Raw genomic sequence first — 24,844 nt, forward strand, 5'->3', positions numbered from 1 at the left:
AATGTACGTTGTCCTTTTACATCTGCACTTGTCAGGTTAGAGCATATTAGCAAATTATTATTTTTTTCCACATACCGTTTTTTTTGCGCACATTAGCTTATGGGTCTGTGCTTGTCAGTCATTTTTTTCCTTGGGTCTGTGCACATTGAGTTAGCACATGTAAGCCTTTGGGCTTGCGCATGTTTAGGTTTGCCGCACGCTATCCTGTCATTGGATGTGAAGTTTGTCCTTCTGCATTTTTAGTGTGCCTGGTCTAGTAAGCTTTTATGAAGAGCTACTTTTGGAGGGGGTATGTTTTTCCTTTCCTTAAGAGCTCTTTTTGTGGAGATTTAACTACTCTCTTATTTATGCATTTTCTACTTTTGTAGTTTGCTGCAATATTGGAGTCTTCTGTCCCTAAAATTCCCTTAGAAGCATGGCCCTCTGATCACTTTCCTTCGAGTGTTAAGTGTGTTTATTGTAAAAGGCCGAGGTATCTCCTCCAGCATATTTATGTATAACATGCCTTAATGTTTTAATGCATTTAGACCGTTTTAATGCTGCTCTTGCTACTATGAGTTTTACTGCTCCCCCTGTTCTTTACAGGGAAGTGCAACTAATTTTGCACTAGGTATGAAGGATTTCATCTGTTCAACAGTGTCTGAAATGTTGGCTGTTATGCTTCCTTCAAGTAAGTGTAAAAGGTAATTTATTGATTTGCCTTCTACTAGTTCTAAACCTCCTGTAGCTGATGTTACTGCTAATGTTTCTGATGTTTCCTCATAAGGAGAGGTTTTCTCTGGTGATCAGTGGTCTTCCTCTGATCATGAACCAGAAACTTTCTCTTTTTGTTTAAAATTGGACATATTCATTCTCTTTTAAAGGAGGCTTTGCTTACTTTAGAGGTTAAGAATCCTAAGGTTGATGAGGATAAAACTTCTAATCATTTAGATATCTTTTAAACCTTTGGTTAAAACCCCTGAGGTTTTTCCTGTCCCTGATGCTGTCTGAGATAGTTTGTAGGGAATGGTCTAAGCCAGGTAATCCCTTTAATCCTTCTGCAAGGTTTAAGAAATTTGTATTCCTTGCTTCCCTGTTTCTAATATTGATCTTTGGGAGACTGTTCATAAGGTAGATGAGGCTGTTTTTACTCTGGCTAAGCGTATTACTATTCCTCTGGAAGAAAGTACCTCTTTTAAGGACCCTTTATACAGAAATTAGAATCTTTTCACCGAAGGGTCTTTTTGCAAGCAGTTTACTTATTTAGGCCCTCTATTTCTATTGCTAACATTGCTGCTGATTCTTCTATTTGGTTAAATAGTCTCTTTAAGAAGTTTTATGATGATTTTGTTAGTGAAGATTTTTTTTTTAACCTTTTAGGATTACTTAAATGTTCTAATTTATTTATTTGTGATGCTGTATTTGACATCATTAAGATTAATGCCACATGTATGTCTTTGGCAGTTCTTTCTAGAAGAGCTTTATGGTTAAAGTTTTGGTCTGCTGATATGGTTTCTAAATCTAGCCATTTATCTCTTTGGATTCTATTTTTTCTACTGTTACCAGAGGTAAAGGAGTTTTTCTTCATCAAGACAAGTCTAAAACTGTTAGGCTTCTAATCGCTTTTGTCCCTTTATTCAGAATATGGAGCTAAAATCGTATTCCTCTAATAAAAAAATACAGCCTATGGGAATTTTCTCACTAAGATGTATTCCTTTATCCACACGTACTTAAGACCTAAGTCCACCTTTTTCCACTAACACAGAAAGGACCTACAATACAAACTTTTGAATTGCTGTTGAAAAATTATGTTATGAACAAATCCCTAACGATAAGCATAACTTGACCAAGACACAGTCAAATATTATTTATAATTTGGAAATGTCGATAAAGGTTCGGGTATAGTCATTTTAAACAGAGATTATTAGTATATTAAAGAATCAAATAGGATCTCAAATGATACAACAACTTATGAAACAATAATTAGTAACTAATAATCACACACACAAAATAATAATAATAAATGTGATAAAAAGAATATGAAGTGTCAAACAATGTTGGAGTTTCTGTTTTCTCCAACATAGGTGTGTCCGGTCCACGGCGTCATCCTTACTTGTGGGATATTCTCTTCCCCAACAGGAAATGGCAAAGAGCCCAGCAAAGCTGGTCACATGATCCCTCCTAGGCTCCGCCTTCCCCAGTCATTCTCTTTGCCGTTGTACAGGCAACATCTCCACGGAGATGGCTTAGAGTTTTTTGGTGTTTAAATGTAGTTTTTATTCTTCAATCAAGAGTTTGTTATTTTAAAATAGTGCTGGTATGTACTATTTACTCTGAAACAGGAAAGAGATGAAGATTTCTGTTTGTAAGAGGAAAATGATTTTAGCAACCGTTACTAAAATCGATGGCTGTTTCCACACAGGACTGTTGAGAGGAATTAACTTCAGTTGGGGGAAACAGTGAGCAGACTTTTGCTGCTTGAGGTATGACACATTTCTAACAAGACTCGGTAATGCTGGAAGCTGTCATTTTCCCTATGGGAACCGGTAAGCCATTTTCTTAGTTTAAGTAAAAGAATAAAGGGCTTCATTAGGGCTTAAAAAACTGGTAGACATTTTTCTGGGCTAAAACGATTACTTTACTAAGTATATTTGGCAGATTATTACTTTTAATAGTTGTTAAATCTTGGGGATTGTTTTAATAAAAACGGCAGGCACTGTATTGGACACCTTTTTCACTGGGGGCCTTTTCTAGTCATAGACAGAGCCTCATTTTCGCGCCTCTAATGCGCAGTTGTTTTTGGAAAGCATGGCATGCAGATGCATGTGTGAGGAGCTAAGAACCACTGAAAAAGCTTATAGAAGGCATCATTTGGTATCGTATTCCCCTCTGGGCTTGGTTGGGTCTCAGCAAAGCAGATACCTGGGACTGTATAGGGGTTAAATGTAAAAACGGCTCCGGTTCCGTTATTTTAAGGGTTAAAGCTTTCAAATTTGGTGTGCAATACTTTTAAGGCTTTAAGTTACTGTGGTGAAATTTTGGTGAAATTTGAACAATTCCTTCATACTTTTTCACATATTCAGTAATAAAGTGTGTTCAGTTTGAAATTTAAAGGGACAGTAACGGTTTTATTGTAAAACGTTTTTTGTGCTTTGTTGAAAAGTTTAAGCCTGTTTAACATGTCTGAACCATCAGATAACGATGTTCTATATGTATGAAAGCCAATGTGTCTCCCCATTTAAATATATGTGATATATTTGTGTCATAATGTCCAAACAAAGTAGGGATAATAATGCCATAGATATGATATTGCCCAAGATGATTCCTCTAATGAGGGGAGTAAGCATGGTACTGCATCATCCCCTTCTGTGTCTACACCAGTTTTGCCCACACAAGAGGCCCCTAGTACATCTAGTGCGCCAATACTTATTACCATACAACAATTAATGGCTGTAATGGATTATTCTATTGCATGCATTTTTTCCAAAATGCCTACTTATCAGAGAAAGCGTGATTGCTCTGTTTTAAACACTGAAGAGCAAGAGGACGCTGATGATATCTGTTCTGACATACCCTCACACCTATCTGAAGGGGCCAGGAGGGAGGTTTTGTCTGAGGGAGAAATTTCAGATTCAGGGAAAATTTCTCAACAAGCAGAACCTGATATTGTAACTTTTAAATTTAAATTTCAACATCTCCACGCACTACTTAAGGAGGTATTATCTACTCTGGATGATTGTGACAATTTGGTCATTCCAGAGAAATTAGGTAAGATGGACAAGTTCCTAGAGGTTCCGGTGCCCCCCGATGTTTTTCCTATACCCAAGCGGGTGGCGGACATAGTAAATAAGGAGTGGGAAAGGCCCGGCATACCTTTTGTCCTCCCCCTATATTTAAGAAATTAGTTCCTATAGTCGACCCCAGAAAGGACTTATAGCATACAGTCCCCAAGGTCGAGGGGGCGGTTTCTACTCTAAACAAACGCACTTCTATTCCTATAGAAGATAGTTGTGCTTTCAAGATCCTATGGATTAAAGGTTAGAGGGTTTGCTTAAAAAGATGTTTGTTCAGCAAGGTTACCTTCTACAACCAATTTCATGCATTGTTCCTGTCACTACAGCTGCGTGTTTCTGGTTCGAAGAACTAGAAAAGTCGCTCAATAAAGAATCTTCGTACGAGGAGGTTTTGGACAGAGTTCAAGCTCTTAAATTGGCTAACTCTTTTTTATTTTAGATGCCGCTTTGCAATTAGCTAGATTAGCGGCGAATAATTCAGGGTTTGCTATCGTGGTGCGCAGAACGCTTTTGCTTAACATCCCTTTCAAGGGTAAATCACTGTTTGGCCCTGACTTGAAAGAGATTATTTCAGACATCACTGGGGGAAAGGGCCACGCCCTTCCTCTGGATAGGTCTTTTAAGGCTAATAAGAAGCCAAATTTTCGTCCCTTTCGCAGAAACGGACCAGCCTCAAATTCTACACCCTCTAAGCAAGAGGGTAATACTTCTCAAACCAAGCCAGCCTGGAGGCCGATGCAAGGCTGGAACAAGGGTAAGCAGGCCAAGTCACCTGCCACTGCTACCAAAACAGCATGAAGTGTTGGCCCCCGATCTGGGAAGGATCTGGTGGGGGGCAGACTTTCTCTCTTTGCTCAGGCTGGGGCAAGAGATGTTCAGGATCCTTGGGCGCTAGAAATAGTTTCTCAAGGTTATCTCCTGGAATTCAGGGAACTACCCCCAAGGGGAAGGTTCCACGGGTCTCAATTATCTTCGAACAGGCATTCTTACACTGTGTAGAAGACCTGTTAAGCATGGGAGTGATTCATCCTGTTCCATTAGGAGAACAAGGGATGGGTTTTTACTCCAACCTGTTCATAATTCCCAAAAAAGAGGGAACATTCAGACCTATTTTAGATCTCAAGATTCTAAACAAGTTTCTAAGGGTTTCATCATTCAAAATGGAAACCATTCGAACGATCCTTCCTACCATCCAGGAAGGTCAATTCATGACCACGGTGGACTTAAAGGATGCGTACCTACGTATTCCTATCCACAAGGAACATTTCGGTTCCTAAGGTTCGCCTTTCTGGACAAGCATTACCTGTGGCACTTCCATTCGGATTAGCCACTGCTCCAAGGATTTTCACAAGGGTACTAGGGTCCCTTCTAGCGGTGCTAAGACCAAGGGGCATTGCAGTAGTACCTTACTTGGACGACATCCTGATTCAAGTGTCGTCTCTGTCAAAAGCAAGGGCTCATACGGACATTGTCCTAGCCTTTCTCAGATCTCACGGTGGAAAGTGAACATAGAAAAAAGTTCTCTGTCCCCGTCAACAAGAGTTCCCTTCTTGGGAACAATAATAGTTTCCTTAGAAATGAAGGTTTTTCTGACAGAGGCCAGAAAATCAAAACTTCTAAGCTCTTGTCAGGTACTTCATTCTGTTCTTCTTCCTTCCATAGCGCAGTCCATGGAAGTAATAGGTTTGATGGTTGCGGCAATGGACATAGTTCCTTTTGCACTAATTCATCTAAGACCATTGCACCTGTGCATGCTCAGACAGTGGAATGGGGATTATACAGACTTGTCTCCGACGATACAAGTAGATCAAATAACCAGAGATTCACTCCGTTGGTGGCTGATCCTGGACAACCTGTCACAGGGAATGAGCTTCCGCAGACTAGAATAGGTCATTGTCACGACCGACGCCAGTCTGGTGGGCTGGGGCGCGGTCTGGGAACCCCTGAAAACTCAGGGTCTATGGTTTCGGGAAGACTCTCTTCTCCCGATAAACATAATGGAACTGAGAGCGATATTCAATGCTCTCAAGGCTTGGCCTCGACTAGCAAAGGCCAAATTCATAAGGTTTCAATCAGACATCATGACGACTGTTACATATATCAACCATCAGGGGGTAACAAGGAGTTCCCTGGCGATGGAGGAGCATCCGGGGGAGTGGGAACTCCATCTGGAAATCTTTGCCCAAATAACTCAATTATGGGGCATTCCAGACATGGTTCTGATGGCCTCTCGTCAGAACTTCATGGTCCCTTGTTACGGGTCCAAATCCAGGGATCCCAAGGCGACTCTATTGGATACAATAGTAGCACCTTGGATCTTCAACCTAGCTTATGTATTCCCACCGTTTCCTCTCATTCCCAGGCTGGTAGCCAGGATCAATCTGGAGAGGGCTTCGGTGACCTTGATAGTTCCTGTGTGGCCACGCAGGACTTGGTATGCAGACCTGGTGAATGTGTCATCGGCTCCACCATGGAAGCTACCTTTGAGACAGGACCTTCTTATTCAGGGTCCATTCGAACATCCGAATCTGGTTTTCCTCCAACTGACTGCTTGGAGTTTGAACGCTTGATTTTATCAAAGCGTGGGTTTTCAGATTCTGTAATAGATACTCTTATTCAGGCTAGAAAGCCTGTAACTAGAAAAATTTACCATAATATATGGAAAAAATATATCTGTTGGTGTGAATCTAAAGGATTCCCATGGAACAAGATAAAAATTCCTAAGATTCTTTCCTTTCTACAAGAAGGTTTGGAGAAAGGATTTTCTGCGAGTTCTCTGAAGGGACAGATCTCTGCTTTATCTGTTTTACTTCACAAAAGGCTGGCAGCTGTGCCAGACGTTTAAGCGTTTGTTCAGGCTCTGGTTAGAATCAAGCCTGTTTACAGACCTTTGACTCTTCCCTGGAGTCTTAATCTAGTTCTTTCAGTTCTTCAAGGGGTTCCGTTTGAACCCTTACATTCCGTAGATATTAAGTTATTATCTTGGAAAGTTTTGTTTTAGGTTGCAATTTCTTCCGCTAGAAGAGTTTCTGAGTTATCTGCTCTGCAGTGTTCTCCGCCCTATCTGGTCCATGCAGATAAGGTGGTTTTACGTACTGAGCCTGGTTTTCTTCCGAAGGTTGTTTCCAACAAAAATATTAACCAGGAGATAGTTGTACCTTCTTTGTGTCCGAATCCAGTTTCATAGAAGGAACGTTTGTTACACAATTTGGACGTTGTCCGTGCTCTAAAATTCTATTTAGATGCTACAAAGGATTTCAGACAAACATCTTCCTTGTTTGTTGTTTATTCTGGTAAAAGGAGAGGTCAAAAAGAAACTTCTACCTCTCTATCTTTTTGGCTTAAAAGCATCATCAGATTGGCTTATGAGACTGCCGGACGGCAGCCTCCTGAAAGAATCACAGCTCATTCCACTAGGGCCGTGGCTTCCACATGGGCCTTTAAGAACGAGGCTTCTGTTGATCAGATATGTAAGGCAGCGACTTGGTCTTCACTGCACACTTTTACCAAATTTTACAAATTTGATACTTTTGCTTCTTCTGAGGCTATTTTTGGGAGAAAGGTTTTGCAAACCGTGGTGCCTTCCATCTAGGTGACCTGATTTGCTCCCTCCCATCATCCGTGTCCTAAAGCTTTGGTATTGGTTCCCACAAGTAAGGATGACGCCGTGGACCGGACACACCTATGTTGGAGAAAACAGAATTTATGTTTACCTGATAAATTACTTTCTCCAACGGTGTGTCCGGTCCACGGCCCGCCCTGGTTTTTTAATCAGGTCTGATGATTTATTTTCTTTAACTACAGTCACCACGGTATCATATGATTTCTCCTATGCAAATATTCCTCCTTTACGTCGGTCGAATGACTGGGGAAGGCGGAGCCTAGGAGGGATCATGTGACCAGCTTTGCTGGGCTCTTTGCCATTTCCTGTTGGGGAAGAGAATATCCCACAAGTAAGGATGACGCCGTGGACCGGACACACCGTTGGAGAAAGTAATTTATCAGGTAAACATAAATTCTGTTTTCACAATATCTCAAAGGAAAAAGAAAAAAATTATGGTGTAATATTGTTACATATTATAAAAAAAAAAGTGAACAGCTGTGTCAGTAATTTACTCACATAACCTTGAGCTATCTTAAGCTCAAGTGAAGTGCAGTCCTGATTCGCAAGGCTGTCAGGTTCTCCCAAGGCTGTCAGGCTCTCCCAAGTGAAAACTGCTGCTGCCAATTTATAACTGTGTCTCCAAATACAAAAGAAAAACACAATAGTGTGATACTGTGATTTAACCAATGTTGCAAAACTGATTGGAAGTGTACTTTCACTTTTCAGGAGCTATAAATCAGCTCCTGGTATATCTGCAGACCTGATATAGGCTACCAGGGAAGCCAACAGTGGAATTAAGTCTGGAATAGCTTTCTTACAAAATATTTATTAAAATTTTTAAACAAGTTTAAAAACAATAAATTGATATCAGGACATTTAATCACTTAGGGCTACAAAAGATTTGTCCATTAACCGGAATGGTATCTAAAGTCTCCAAAGAGGATGGTAACAGATTGTAGCAGCAAACAAAGTATCCGTTTAGTTACCAGTCCCTGTTAGGAGCAAAGCCCTTCACTGTGACGTCACTGACTTCACGCTACCTGACGTTGGTGTTTCAGTTCTTGACATTCTGTATTTCTATCCTTGTCTGAATTTTTTCGCCTCCATGATAAAAACACTTTTACTTTCTTTTTTTCCATTGATGGTTAGTTTTTGGAATATAATTCAAAGTTAATTTTTGTTCTGTCATTCTCTGAATAATGAGGTTCTTCCTTAAAGCATGTAAATAATAAGAGCCATCAGGTATTTGGAATTTTGGTGTTTGGTAGATGCTGATTATATCAATAACTCAGCGAAGGCTTATTCCACTAGACATATGGCTTTGGCTAAGCCCCCTAAAGCACCGTGAAACAACACTGCAAATCAGCTACTTACTTTTTATTTAGTATGTTTTTATTATCATGTGTCACTTACTGAAGGAATGTCCTGTATATATTAATAAGCCTCACATGTCTTTTGGCCCACTCATGTTTTTATATTAGATTCTCTGGCACTCCCTCAAATGTTACTAGATTTGTTATTGTAAGAATTTCAGTGAGAATTGATAAATACATTTCTTCACACTTGACTGATGTAATATAAATGTCCACCCTGACATGTTTTTTTTTCTATATGGGTCAGTTTCTTTAACAATTTTCTATATTGATTTTTCCTTCACCTTCCCAAGGGCTCCAAGTCGGATTTACTGCATGGCTATTGGCTAAGAGGTGAAAAAGTCACCTCTTAGCAAAACAGCATTTCTTTCATGTAATTGGCAAGAGTCCATGAGCTAGTGACGTATGGGATATGCAATCCTACCAGGAGGGGCAAAGTTTCCTAAACCTCAAATGCCTATAAATACACACCTCACCATACCCACAATTCAGTTTTACAAACTTTGCCTCCTATGAAGGTGGTGAAGTAAGTTTGTGCTTGATTTTTATGATTTCTTTTATAAGCGCTTCTAAGCATTCTGAAGCCTCCAGAGGCAGAACTTTTCTTCACTTTCTGCGATAAGATTTTTTTAGTGAAAATCTTTCTGCAGGTCATTTTTAAATAAAATTAAATTTTAAATTAGACAGTTAGACTAAGGCACCAGTTCAACTGAAATGTGTTGGTTAACTGAAGAATAAAGCAATTTTTAATGCTTTATAATATAATTGCATTGCAAATTAGCTGCATATAAAAAAATAAATTTTAAAATGTCTCTTGAATAAATCTGTTTCCTTTTCTCTTGGTCTAACATAGAAATGTAGTAATAAAAAAGATGCAATGCTCATACTAACGTCTTACATTCAGAATAAACAGCTTTGCAGACTGGGAAAGGCTAGGGGGCAAGTTTGAAAAAATCTCTGAGAGCCAGTCAACAAGCAATGTGCTGCTGCTTTGTAGCGCTACTGCATATTTGACTGCTCACTTCAAACAGCACTTTGCTCTGGATGCACTGTGTTAAGGAAAACTTACACACTGCAACTAGAGCACAGCTCTGTTTGAAGAGAACTGTCTAATGTGGAGCAGCACTAAAAAGTTCAAGCGCTAACAGTTCCTGCATGTGTCCTGTTCTTTCTGCATACGACATGCTACATTTTCTGCGATTGCATCTCAGATCACTGTATGTTCTGCCTTGCCTAATTCCTCTCAGAGTATAGTGTTTGTCAGAGGGATGTGAAGAGAGTATCGCCTATTGATTTTATGGTTTCTCGTACGGGAAATCTTTTCAAGGGTTCTCTGTTATCGGTCGTAGGGATTCATCTCCCTATCTCCCTTTTCACATCGACGATATACTCTTATATACCATTACCTCTGCTGATACTTTTTCAGTACTGGTTTGGCTTTCTGCTATATGTGGATGGGTGTCTTTCGGTAAGTACGTATTGTTATTTAAGACACTCTCAGATATGGTTTGGCGCTTTATGTATTAATATAAAGTTTTAAATATATGTATTTACTTATATTTGCCATGAGTCAGGTCTATGTATATTTCCCTTTTGCAGTCTAAACAGTTTCAGTATAGGAATCATGTTTGGGAAGTTTATTTAAACTTTTTTCTTACCTGGGGTTTAGTCTTTTTCAATTTGACTCATTTTTTCGCGGGCAAATTGAGACTCGCGAGGGCGCAAAATGCTGTTTTTTATTGCTTTATTCTTGGTGCAAAATTTTTTTGGCGCAAGTTTCGTCATTTCCGGTGTCTTTGTTGACGCTAGTTGTTTTGGCGCAAAATTGCGTTTGATATGACGCAAATTGTGTCATTTCCAGGTGATAGTTTTGCGCCAAAATTTTTTAATTGCTTTTTAGCGTTATGCATCATACTTGGTGCAAAAATTTAGTCATTTTACCCCTCTCCCTCTATTGCTCGCTGTTTTCATAGTTTTTGAAAGATATAATGCCTGCTTTTGTTTTTCTTTACTGAAACTGTTACATTGTGGAAATTGAAAATTTTGCCTAAATTTTATTTTTATTTTTCTGTTACATTTTGCGAGATATTTCATTCTGATCCTGACTATGATATTACTATAGAAACTATGATGCCCTGAAACACAATTCTACAAAGCTAAGTGTGTTCTTTTCATTATTAAGCTGTTGTTATTTCTTCAGTTCAATTATGTGGCATTTGTTTATTCTGTTTTATGTTTCTACATGTATTATAATATGTACAAAAAAATATATATTACTGGCACTGCGGTAATTATTCCAGAGGAAAAGAGCCCATAAAAGAACCGGTGCTTCCTTAACCATAAATATTATAACCAATACCCTATAAAAGGAACAGGGCAAAAGAAGGGGGATTGTAGCACTCCACCTCTATTTGGAATGAAGAAAGTGTAATTAAAATATAACTTTTAATATAGTTAGAATAAAACCCAGGAAACCCTGGTGTCTCCCACCACACTTAAAAACAAATCTAACACTTCACACAGCTAAGGCTGTTAACCTCCCTGTTTCCTGGCCGATAATAGCTCACGTCGGCTTCAGGTGACAGAGGCAAGAGCAACACTGCTAGGTGAATATAGAACTATGACAGTGGCACACAAACGCGTTTCGGCCTATAAATGGCCTTTCTCAATGTGTATCAATTCGTATTCAAAGGAACAAACCGAACGCTGAAACAATGTGTCTGAAATACCTTTCCTTGACATAGGCTCTCCAATACCGACGCTTTACGGCATTACCACTCCCCCTCCCACACTCGATAATATTATTGTTTGGGAAGGGGGCGTGTATTGAATGGAGAATTTCACAGGTCAGAAGTGTTATACTCAAACAAAGACTAGTGATACCAATATTTGGCAAAGTGATTCGTTCCTAACCTGCAAGTAGAGTATCCCTAAAAGAAAGTTTTATACTTTAACCAGAGCGTTTAAACACAATTACCTTACGCATCTACGCTATGTAATATCTGATATCCTATATACCTTTCAATTGTACAACAGGTTGAGAGGGATGTATATCAGTCATCCAGATTCAATACACGCAACTTTAACATTCAAAGAGCATCATCCTTTTAAAATAAACCCTTATAATGTCTGTGCATGGAAGTCGCATTTAGTGACTTCCATCACCTGTGACAAGAGTCACGGTATCAATGTATCATGATAATAGGAAAATAATGTAGTATAAGCGATGTATCTCCAATTACTTTTAATATTTCTATGCTCTTTAAAACCTGTACATTGATGTGTCATTGAATTCTGTATAATATATTTTTAATTTGGTGTAATACATTACTATTGCACCCTGCTACTCGATATAGAAGTGAATCGCTACTTTATATAGGATTACTGTGCACAAATAACTTGTGCTTAAACATATCTATAAAATACATCACTCCCCTAGTTAATACTCATTATGGATCGTAATACACTTTGATTATAACCATTCATACCCAGAAACTACGTTACTCTATAGTTGGTTCAAAAGGTTGTTTGATTATAATTTCATTCTATATAGGTTAAAGTGAATTTGAGGCAACAAGGTACATAGTGGCTAATGTTACTTAAAAGATGTATGTGTCTGGGTCCCATCATAAGACGGGACTGCTAACAACACCATTACACTCTATAACAGTGAATGTTTCAATAGTCATGGGAACTTGCTTAAACCCATGTCATTGATCACATCCAAATGCCACTACTGCACTACTAATGCCTATTCTCCTTGTAATGATCTATATCCCTATATCGTAATATAGTGTAAATTCTCGTCTATCCAACCTGATAATACCTTAATAATATAAATTCCCTGGTATAGGTACCATTGATTCTCACATTGATTCAAATGTAACTAGTTTTATGTGATCAACTACGTAAAACCTGTTATCTATAGGTACATTATAAGATTGGAAATATATCCGAATATTAGATTAAGGCAAGACACCAATAACCATATAGATGAACTATAAAAAGGTTTATGGCCATACATATTAAAATAGTATCAACAGTCAGATGTTAAGATTAAAGGAATGCCCAGTAGTTATTGAATTCATTCATGCCCTTGGGCATGAACACTATCCAGTCTAAATATCCATGGGAACTTGCTTATACCCATGTCATTGATCACATCCAAATGCCACTACTGCACTACTAATGCCTATTCTCCTTGTAATGATCTATATCCCTATATCGTAATATAGTGTAAATTCTCGTCTATCCAACCTGATAATACCTTAATAATATAAATTCCCTGGTATAGGTACCATTGATTCTCACATTGATTCAAATGTAACTAGTTTTATGTGATCAACTACGTAAAACCTGTTATCTATAGGTACATTATAAGATTGGAAATATATCCGAATATTAGATTAAGGCGAGACACCAATAACCATATAGATGAACTATAAAAAGGTTTATGGCCATACATATTAAAATAGTATCAACAGTCAGATGTTAAGATTAAAGGAATGCCCAGTAGTTATTGAATTCATTCATGCCCTTGGGCATGAACACTATCCAGTCTAAATATCCATTTAGTTTCCTGTTGTAGCAACATTGTTTCCATATTACCCCCTCTAATTCCAGGTTTGATTCGCTCTAAACCCCAGCATTTCAAGGCTTTAGTGTCACCTCTGTGTTTGTGCAAGAAATGTCTTGCCACACTAGTTATCTTCTTCTTTTTGGTCAAATCTGACTTTGCATTCCTAATATTACTTAGGTGTTCTGTCATTCTCTTCCCCAGGGATCTTGTTGTCATGCCAACATAGTATACATTACAACTGCAAGATATACAATATACTACATTATTGCTTTTACAGTTAATATACTCCTTGATAGACCACTGATTATTAAATCTATCGTTCATTGCAGTTTTCTTAACCATATGCTGACAGACATTACCATTCCCACACTGTACTGATCCTTGGAAGATTGGTTTCTTTTTTACATTTCTGTCATAATGGCTTCATGTTAGACATTCATTCAAGTTTTTACTCCTCCTATACGTAAATGAGGGTTGATCTGTAATAAATTTCTTTAAATGATCATCAGCCAAAATGACATGCCAGTGTTTAGAGAAGATGTGTGTGATACTAGTACTTTCAGGATAAAAAGTTGAGACAAATCTGATAGGATTGGTTTGATTACGTTCCCTTGGTTTTAAAAGCTCTTTCTGATCCTACGTGAATAACCTCTTTCTAACAGTCTGAGTCTCAAATCAAATGCTGCTTTTTTGAAGGATTCATCAGTAGAGCAATTTCTTCTCATTCTCATGTATTCACCTACAGGTAATCCTCTAATAGTAGAGGAGTGATGACAACTCTCAGCACGTAATATACTATTTGTTGCTGTTGGTTTTCTAAAATTATCAGTCTCTAATTTACCCTCCTTATTATAGATAATTAAATACAAAAACTCCACCTTTTCTTTACTGGTGGAATAAGGTAGATACAATCCAAAAGGATTTTGGTTAAGAGACTCAAAGAAATTTTTTAGCATCCCTTCTGGTCCATTCCAGATAAAAAAGATGCTCTGTAACCATCAAACCTAACTGAACTGGAGATGTTTTGCAAGGTGGAATGGTCCAACATTCCTTCATCCAGAATCCAGACACTCATTACAGGCTATAGGAAGCGTCTAGAGGCTGTTGTTTCTGCTATAGGAGGCTCTACTAAATATTGATGCAATATTTCTGTTGGGGTGCCCACATTTATGCACCTGTCTAATTTCGTTTTGATGCATATTGCATATTTTCTGTTAATCTAATAAACCTCATTTCACTACTGAAATATTACTGTGTCCTTCAGTTATTTGATAGATCAAAATGAAATTGCTGATCCAAACACCCCATTATTTATAAATGAAAATCATGGAAATTGTCAGGGGTGCCTAAACTTTTGCATACAACTGTACCTACTCATACCTTAATATCTGACTACTAAAATATAAGGAGATTTTGTTTTGGTAAATATAAATCTTGTTTTCTACTCTTAATGGGTTAAATATATATGTTTGCTTATATTGCAACACATAAGGCAGCCATTATCCCAGAGTGACCTTGTAAAAAACACATAGTGTCCACATTATTATTTTACTTTGCCAAAGACACTAGCGGAGCCTCTAGTTTACCAGTGACCTTTCATGATGGTGTTTCTTCATTAACAGCAATAAGCTCTCGGTGAAACAAAAGATTGACATGTTTTTTACATCATGCTGGTTTTGTTTAATTATATTGCTTTCAGATTACCTCTGTAATAAGCAAGGAAAAAAAGCTGAAAAACTTGCCAAGATGCAGCAAAATCTATCCTGGTGCTTTTCATTCTATGGCCAGAAAGGCTGATAAAGCAGCCAACATTTCTAGTTTTTAAACCAAATGATTTAAAAACAAGATTCTGGCAGTTACTTTTAGTTTGACATTTTACTTGCATTTTCAGATTTACATTCTTCACAGTATCATATAGCTGTATTTATATTGATATGGTTGTTCTAACAACATATATCTTTCTAAGGGGATGAAAGCAGAGAGCTGTGAGGTTTTTGTATTAGTTTTATTGATCTGTCTATAAAATGTAATGTTTTCTGTACTGAGGCTCTGTAATAATGGCATTGCATAACTGTATTGAGTATTGTTTCCAGTGTCCGTGGCTATTGACCAAAAAAAGCGATTTATTTTAACCTTCATGTTGCTTAAAGGGACATGAAACATTAAATTGTTCATGATTCAGATAGAGCATGCAATGTTAAGCAACCTTCTAATTCATTCCTATTATTAATTTTTCTTCGTTCTCTTGGTATCTTTATTTCAAATGCAGGAATGTAAGCTTTGAAGCCAGCCAATTGGTGGCTACATTTAGACAAGGGCTTAGAAATTAGCATATGAGCCTACCTATGTTTAACTTTCAACAATCAATACCAAGAGAACAAAGCTAATTTGATGATAAAAGTACAATTCAAAGTTTCACATTGCATGCCCTATCTGTATCATGAAGGTTCAAGTTTGACTAAACTGTCTTTAATACAGGGGTTGGCAAATCCTGGGAGCCAAGACTCATACTCATTTAATTCTGGCTATTTAAGTTTTAGATTGTTTTACATATATTTATGCAGAAAAAAACATTTGGCTGGCTAATGTATGCAATTATATATATATATATATATATATATATATATATATATATATATATATATATATATATATATGTGTGTGTGTGTGTGTGTGAAAATCTTCAAAGGTGAGATTATGAACACAATATTTCAGCCAATTGGTTTAATTTGTAAAATGAAAATTGTAATCACATACAACCTATACAAAGGATAGTGTAGGAAGGACAAATATGTGTTTACTTTCATGCAAACATGTTGACATCTACATTTATGGCTTCCTAAAAACATCAGTGTCTAATGGTGATCTGTTAATCACAATGGTACATTTCTGAAACACTACAAGAGCTGTTGTAATTCCCCACACAAGGCAAGTTATCTTATGGTCTGTAGAGAAGCTATTTTACATTTCTATCTGTTGTTGTTGCATTGATTAGTATAATTTATTTATAAAGAACAAACATATTCCATAGCACTGTGATAAGTATGATTACATAACATTTATAGAATAAAATGACTTGACCTGTAAAGATGCCATTAGTGATGTATCGTATAATATGTTCTATAAAAGAGGTTAATGAGCTTGCAAAGGGAATAATTAGGGAATAACTAAGATAATGGTGAGTAAGCTGAGATTGAAAGATGGTACTGTAGATCATTGATACCCAAATCCAGCCTCAGTATAAGTATAAGATTTTGTTTGTTTGTTTTGTATTTTAACCCTTTGAGTGCTAATGACGGCTCTGAGCCGTCACAGAGTTTCTCACTCTGGTGCTAATGACGGCTCAGAGCCGTCATGAGCACTCTCCCACCTTGAGGGAGATCTGGGGGCTCCTTACTGCTCCTACCCCGGCGATCATGCCTGTAGAGTGACAGGCATCTCCAGGGCTTCATGTAATGCACGGTGACGTCACGCGCAATTATGTGATGACGTCACCGCGCAACTTTATTTATACTTAACAAAGTATAGGAGGAGGGGGCATGCTGCTTAGAAGCCTCTATCTCAGGCATCCAAGCAGCTACAGACCCCCAAGACCCATTGTTGGAAAGGTAATCGCCTAACATTTCCAACAGTGTAAGTCTTGGGGGTCTGTAAAAAAAAAAAAGTTTTCAAAAATAATAATAATAAAAAAAAAATATTGATATTAAAAAAAAGTTTTCAAAAATAATAATAATAAAAAAAAATATTAGCACCCAGGTGGGAAATGGCTTAGCAGCCAAAGGGTTAAGTAAAGTCATGAAACATTTGAAAACTTAAGGAAACAGTGTACATCCGCTTTCATAGAACTACATGTAATAGACACTACTATAAAGAAGAATATGCACAGATACTGATCTAAAAATCCAGTATAAAACCTTTTAAAAAAGTACTTAGAAGCTCCCAGTTTAGAACTGTTTTGGCTGGGACACCCAGTGAAAGTGGCTGGGAAAGCAGCAAGAAGCAGACACTTCCCTCCCTCCCCTGCATATGAAAAGAAAGATTACACAAACAGGAGCATGCAGCAATCTGTAGACTTCAGTCTACATCTGATACTTTGGGGCTTGGTTAGCAGTCTGAAAACCAGCACAATGCTATTAAAATATAAGCAAAACAATACATTGTTAAACAAACACTTCCAGGTGGGCTATATAAAGGGATCATCTACAAAACATTTATGCAAAGAAAAATCTAGTGTACAATGTCCCTTTAAGGCATAAACTGATACAGTACAAGAAAGAAGTAAGCAGGAAAAAGCTAATTAGGTCCTGGGCAGGTGGTTAAACATTTGCTGACAAGAGCAGAGAGAGAGACTGCAGTGTTAGTGATGGTTAAATTAATGATTAGGCTCGTGGGAAACTATTGGAGAAATGGAGGTGTTGTGTGTGTGGTAAAGGTGTTCTATGATGGATTGCAGTTTAGACATTAGGCAAGCAAGGATGGTGTTACAGTAGTCATGGTAGGATAGGAGGAATGAACAGGAACTTTAGCGATTTTTGTGAAAACGTGTTAAATTCTAAGAGTATTTGTAGTAGAAAGGCATGAATGTGACAGTATTTATCCAGATCCTAGTTGTGAGGGGCAGATGAAAGATTAGCATCTAATGTAACATCAGTATCAGGCCTGAGTGGTTGAAGTAATTATGGTGGTGTTTGCAGAAATAAAGCTTTTATGGGTGGTGTAAGCAGATGACGAGGGGGGGGGGGAGAAGAGAAACTAATGTTTTAAATAAAGTGATAACAACCCAATATGAGATACTGGTTAGGTAACTGGTGACAAGAGTAATAGAGGGGTTGATGGTTCTGAGGCAGAGGTGCAGATATTTGGGTGTCATCAACATGCAGATTGATACACCAGGGAACTTGATTAGGAGTTATAGGGATGATGTATAGACTGGAAATTGAAGGGGACATAGGGATAACAGAAAGATAAAGGGACAGAGGTTGTGTCAGAGAGGGATGCAATACCATAAAACTAGGGCAGAGAAAGAAGTTGAGAAACACGAGAGCTGTATAACAGAAGTTCGTGGAGTTCAGGGTGATTTGAGCTGGAAGGGTGGTCAGCACTGTCAAATGTTGCAGATTGATTAAGAAGACAGGATACAAATTAGTGCCTTCAGACATGTCTGTAAGCAAGTCATTTTTTACTTTGGTGAGTGCTGTCTTCATGGAGTGTTTAAATAAAACAAGATTGCAGAGGGCCAGAAGAGTATTTAAAAATAGCACGTGTTTGGTATATGTCCACAATCTTTTCAGTAAGCTTAGAGGCAAGTGGAAAAAACATTAGTAGAAAAGCGATGCTAGATCAGGTGTAAATTCCTTAAGTAAATGTGCGACAAATGCAAGTTTTTTTTTTGTGTGTGTTTTTTTTTATTGAGGATAATAAAATATACATACAGATAGAATTGTATAAGGTACATGCAAGGCCTCAAATATTAATATCATACATCCTATTTAACAAATAAGGCTTCAAATATTAACATCATTTTTGACATATTGGATTGTACCTAAATAAAAGAAAAGGTCTTTCCTCATTATTTTCTACCCTTGTCTGTTATATAGGTCCCTCTTGGACCTAAGTATTGTAGGGTTACAATATTTTAGGGATAACATAATGTCAATACACAAAGACAGACAAATGCATTCTAAAACAAAATTGTGCTATGTTTATCATTGTATTGGAGGATACATTAACCAGAACTGGTATTGTGGGAAATCCATATTACGGTTATATTTAAATTTGAAAATATCTAGTGGTTTATCTTGCCAAATCAAGATAAACTAAGGGGAAGTAGAGATTTTCCAGCAGGTTTTAATGCCTTTTGAAGCAAGTTTATTATTATACTACCCGTTTATATATGTGCTGGGTCGGTGATCATGAGCAGTAGAGTAAATCTTCAGATTATATAAAGAGTAGGTGTACACAAGTCCCTTATAATATGCTGTGAATGGTATCACTATATTAAGTATGGAAATCCCTATCGGGTATAAGTTGATACGTGTTATATAATGCATTGCTGACTTTTGTCTCCTCTATGGCTTTGGCCGCTAGCCCCAGAGGAGAGGCCTATGTTGAATTAATATAGCATACCATACTGACACCGTAATAATAGTATCAATATCTGTTTTACATTCCATATATAGAATGTCACACCCGTGGTCCCTCACGAAACCCCCAGAAAGAGAAAACATACATAAAAATTTGTACAAACATCATAGTGAGCGTTGAGTCTACAGTAAGAATTCCGCACCTACTTTTATTGTGATTAGAGCGTATGGGAACTGATGTTTCAACCTCCTACCAAAAAGTGCATAATAATATAGGAATACAGATTAAATATTGATATCACCAGACCAGGTAGCAAAGGATCATGTTTAGTTAGCTTCATCATCAAACAACTTTCCCCATGTTTAATTAAGATTTCTAGTGAAATAGACCTAACTAGGTATGAGGGTATAAGCATATTAGTGATAAGAGATCTAGTGGGTTTCTATTAAACTACAACTTGCTGAAATATTTGAAAATAACCTAAACAAAAAAAAAAAAGGAAAAAAAGGTAAAGAAAAAAAAACATATGCTGTCTTGGCAATGCGTTATTAGAAGACAAAACAGAGTGTAAATCAGAACAATATAACATTAAAACGGTGCCTTTAACGGTTTACCAGTAGCTTTGAGTACATATTTATTCAGCCCCAGGATTTTAGTTGCTGGTGAGCTATTGATTTAAATGTTCCTTTGAAGTTACCCTGCCGGGATTGAGTAATAATGAGAGGAGAAAGTCTTATATTGAATACCTCCGGTGGATATCCATGAGGGTTGTGAGCTGCCCGTCTACAAGGCCCATCATTTGGGTCTGCAACTTGCATACAGTTAGCATTTTTTTCGCCTCCTGGGGACATGAAAGTTGATGAAAGGTGAGTCTCTCCATCGCCCACGATGATCAGGGAACCCCCCCCCAAGCTCCTGCGAGGGCTCAGGCAACTGCAGGAACCCCTTTATTAACGGAGGTTTATATGAGGCTCCGGTGGTTTCTTGGTTTGGCAAGCCTGTGTTGTTTGGGCTTGTTCTTGTAAAGTCCAGACTAAATAGGGTGAAATGAGACGCTTCCCGTTCACAAGCAGTGAGGTCCTCTGTAACAGTGTGCAGATTTTTCGCTGGTGGTTTTCTTTGTGCTGTCAAAGCGCCATATTTGGGTGGATGTTAAGATGTCTCCATTCCAGAAAGTCCGATTTCAAGTAGAGATTAGGTGCTTGGGAGTTATATTTATAAAGGTTATGGTATGACAGGTCTGTTACCTTGCGGGATATCTTCTCTGTCTGTCTGCTTATAGGCTTGATCTCCCTCCCCTGACCATTATATTGGGTTAGGGCCAAAAGTGGTGTTATGCTGCGTGATTGAATCCTTGTTTTTTGCGGGTGATATTCTTTTTATTAAACTCTGTATATCCTGCTCTGAGGGCATCCTGTCAAGTATGGTCTGCAGTATAGCTTATATTCTTGCAAACCTAAGGTCCATCATGTCCGGTTGATTATCGATCCACATGGCTGTGTGTAAGTTCAGTAACGTCTCTCACTGTTCGAAGGTGCTGTTTTAAGGCTTTTGTTTTTTAAGGTAATAAAAGTGTCTGGATTAAAGCTCTGGCTTGGTTATTATCAGCAACCAGTTCTGCCAAAACAACCCAGGGATCGGGGGTTGGGGGGGTGTAACGCTGCCTGTGAAATTACCGCTGCCACAGGCCTCAACAACCAGTTCCATCTCAGGACTCATTAAAACAGCAGCTTTAATAAGATCTGTAGTAAGTGATGTGAAGGTACACAATACAGATAGCATTGTTAGTAGATACTGTGAGTTAATATCAATAATCACCCGGAGCTCTGGAAAGGTGTGACTGTTCAGAGCCGCTGTTAGGACACGCCCCCGACAAATGCAAGTTTAAAGGGGCAGTGAAGTCAAAATTAATCTTTCAGGATTCAGATAGGACATGCAATTTTAAAGAACTTTACAATTTACATTTATGATCAAATTTGGTATTCTCTTGGTATTCTTTGTTGAAAGCTAAACCTAGGTAGGCTCATATGCTAATTTCTAAGCCCTTGAAGGCCACCTCTTTTCTCAATGAATTTGACAGTTTTTCACAGCTAGAGGACATTAGTTAATGTGTGCCATATAGATAACATTATGCTCACGTCTGTGGAGTTACTTATGAGAGGGCACTGATTGGATAAAATGCAACTCTGTCAAAAAAAATTAAATATGGGGGCAGCCTGCAGAGGCTTAGATACAAGGTAATCACAGAGGTAAAAAGTATATTACTATGTGTTGGCTATGCAAAACTGGGAAATGGGTATTAAAGGGATTATCTATCTTTTAAAATATTAAACATTCTGGAGTAGACTGTCCTTTTAAGGAAGGATAGAAAGTGCTTGCTGGAGAGTTTGAGCATTAGTGTAAAATATTTGAGTTATGAGGGCACAGGAAGTAAATCGTGCAGATTTCTCATCTTTTGTAAATACAATAAGTTTACAGCTGCTCAGCTTTGTTAAGATGAATAGGCTGATATAAGGTTTCTGTGAGTTTTGGGAGAGATATTAATTTGTGTCTAATTGTGTCAATTGTTTTGCATAGTGCTGAACTGAGAAGCAATAGACAATAGTAATAAAAAGGGGATGACCAAAGAATGGCATTATACGTTGTAATTAGACATTTTTTCCACTGAACGCACTTAGCAGTTCCTCTTTTGTTTCCAGATGTATCTGATGGAGAGAACAGAATTCTGTGTGAGCTAAGAGGTTAAGGATTTAGAGATTAGGTGATCATGGCCTGAAGTGACCTTGTTACAGATTTCCAAAGCAAATATGTACCTCTCTCAGCACATTAGCATCCTTCTTCATATTAGTTTGCTGTAAATCCTTTTATCTGTGTCACTGAGTATATACTCTGCCTTTGCCATTTTCTTCCTATAAATGTTATGTTGACCTTATTAATTTTATGTTTGTATTGTGACATTAATAATAATCTTCACATTTTGTAACTTGAAGCAATTGTGGTGTATATTTTCAGTTTGAAAATATAATTTTAGTATCAGAAGGAAAAAATAAAAAATGTTTCTCCATTAATGTATATTCTTTTAACCTGAAGTAGTTGCTTTCATTTTAGTTGACCAGCAAACTAAAGATTTTACAAGTTTTGCAGACAGGGACTAATGGATCAGTCTTAAAATTACATCAAAACATGATCATCTTGCTTTGGCATTTAAATTTATTATTTTCTTTTTTTTTTCTCTTTTTTTTTTTTTGCAGGTTGATGTTTTAAAAACATCTTTAGATTCTGCAATCTCTGATCAGCTGGCCAAAAAATCATCAGAAAATGCTGATGATCATGAGAAAAAGACAGTGGAAGACGATGCAGAAAGGTCTGAGGAAGATTTGCTCCCAGAATACCTCACTAGATTTCAGGTGCGTTAACAAAAATCACATTCTTAAACCACTTTATCAAGCCTGGCTTTAAATTGTAAGTGTTCAGCCCCTGTGGCACAATTGTGGTCGTTATTATCTCTGATGTATTTGACTACAAACATATTTTCAGTAAAGCTGTTGATGTTTTTTCCTACTATACTAGCAGTTGTTTAACCACTGAATATGAGTGCATGCATGTGTTTGAGTGTTATATTAAAATAAAAATCAGATGCGCCCTCAAAATATACTACAAAATATATACTTGGTGTTATAGTGATATGCACTGAACCCCTATAATCAAATGTGTGGTGGTACCCAAAACAATTCAGAATTGGATATTATACATAGCAATAATATTAAATTGCAAGTTAAAAATAGAACCGTCTCAATGAGAAAGATATTAAAAAAATGATAGAACCATCTCTATGCAGATAGATGCAAAAAAGTCCACACTCAAGGAGATATTTCACAATCCTCCAGGCAGCAAACTCATTCCAGATCGATGTTGGCAGTCGCACGTTCTGTTAAAAGGAAGAAGAGAAGAGGCGCCAAATAGTGTGTACCGTTATGCTACAAGAGGCCAAAACCCCATATGAATCTTACTTACAAGATTTTCAGCACTTGAGAAGTGCCACATAAGCCTTCTGAACAATTAGCAGCCGTCCAGCTAGCTGTATTAGCATATATACCTCCAGTTGCGAGCTGTATGAAAAAAAGAACACAGAAGCGCCACAATAGTGTGTATCAGTGAGAACAATAACTGGTGCGCAAAGTATGAAATGTACTCACGAGATAAAAAGCACTTGATAAGTGCCACAAAGACCTCCTGGACACTTTACAGCTGTCCAGATCACTGTGTTCACAAGCAATCCTCTGGGCATTCAGAACTGAATGATCAAGATGTCTCCGATAAAGCCGCAGGACTCGCTCACAAAAAACATCAAATGATAGTGGTAGATAAAAGCTGATAAGCCGTGTTACTGATTACATATAAAATGTTTATTAAAAACAAATCTTTGGCAATACTTTCAGGGCATTAGGACTCTGGGGTAAAAATTTTGTAAAAATCGGACATTGCCTTCATTGTTTTTCAATATATCAGAAATAAAGTGTGCCTGTTTATTATTTAAAGGGACAGTAACGCTTTTCTTTAAAAACGCTTTTATTGCATTATTAGCCTGCCAAATTCTGTCTAACATGTCTATACCTTCAGATGGCTTATGTTCTGTGTGTATGAAAGCCAAGGTGGTTCCCCCAATTAATGTTTGTGCACATTGTGTCATAGCGTCCAAACAAAGTATGGACAGTACTGCCACATTGAATAAGATTGCCCAAGATGATTCTTCTAATGAAGGTAGTGGGGATAGTTCCTCATCCTCTCCTTCTGTGTCAACACCAGTTTTGCCCGCGCAGGCGATACCTAGTACATCTAGCGCGCCAATGCTTGTTACTATGCAACAGTTAACAGCAGTAATGGATAATTCTATAGCAAATCTGTTATCCAAACCGCCATCCTACCCTAGAAAGCGCGACAGCTCAGCTTTAAATACAGAAGATGAGCAGGTTGGCGCTGAGGACAACTTATCAGTTATACCCTCACATCAATCTGAATTGGCAGTGAGGGAGGGCCTGTCTGAGGGGGAAATTTCTGATTCAGGAAAAGTTTCTCAGCAGGCAGACACTGATGTCGTAAAATTTAAATTCAAGTTAGAACATCTCCGCGCCCTGCTTAAGGAGGTCCTAACTACTCTTGATGACTGTGATTCTTTGGTAATTCCAGAGAAATTGTGCAAGATGGACAAATTCTTAGAGGTCCCAGTGCACGCTGATGCCTTTCCGATACCCAAGCGGGTGGCGGATATAGTGACTAAGGAGTGGGAAAAGCCAGGTATACCTTTTGTTCCACCTCCTATATTCAAGAAAATGTTCCCCATTGTTGACCCCAGAAGGGACGCATGGCAAACGGTTCCTAAGGTTGAGGGGGCAGTGTCAACGTTAGCTAAGCGCACAACTATTCCTATTGA

General features: G+C 37.8%; 1 protein-coding gene across 1 annotated transcript in view; it reads left to right on the forward strand.

Annotated features, from left to right (window-relative positions):
- The window catches only part of MRPS27 (mitochondrial ribosomal protein S27), a 280,865-nt gene that overhangs the window by 201,056 nt on the left and 54,965 nt on the right, over positions 1–24,844 (forward strand). The window contains exon 10 of the mRNA XM_053701439.1: positions 22,665–22,820. Within this exon, the coding sequence (XP_053557414.1) occupies positions 22,665–22,820 (156 nt within the window). The remainder of the gene's footprint in view (positions 1–22,664; positions 22,821–24,844) is intronic.

Source organism: Bombina bombina, chromosome 2 (genome assembly GCF_027579735.1).
Source record: "Bombina bombina isolate aBomBom1 chromosome 2, aBomBom1.pri, whole genome shotgun sequence".
NCBI lineage: Eukaryota > Metazoa > Chordata > Amphibia > Anura > Bombinatoridae > Bombina > Bombina bombina.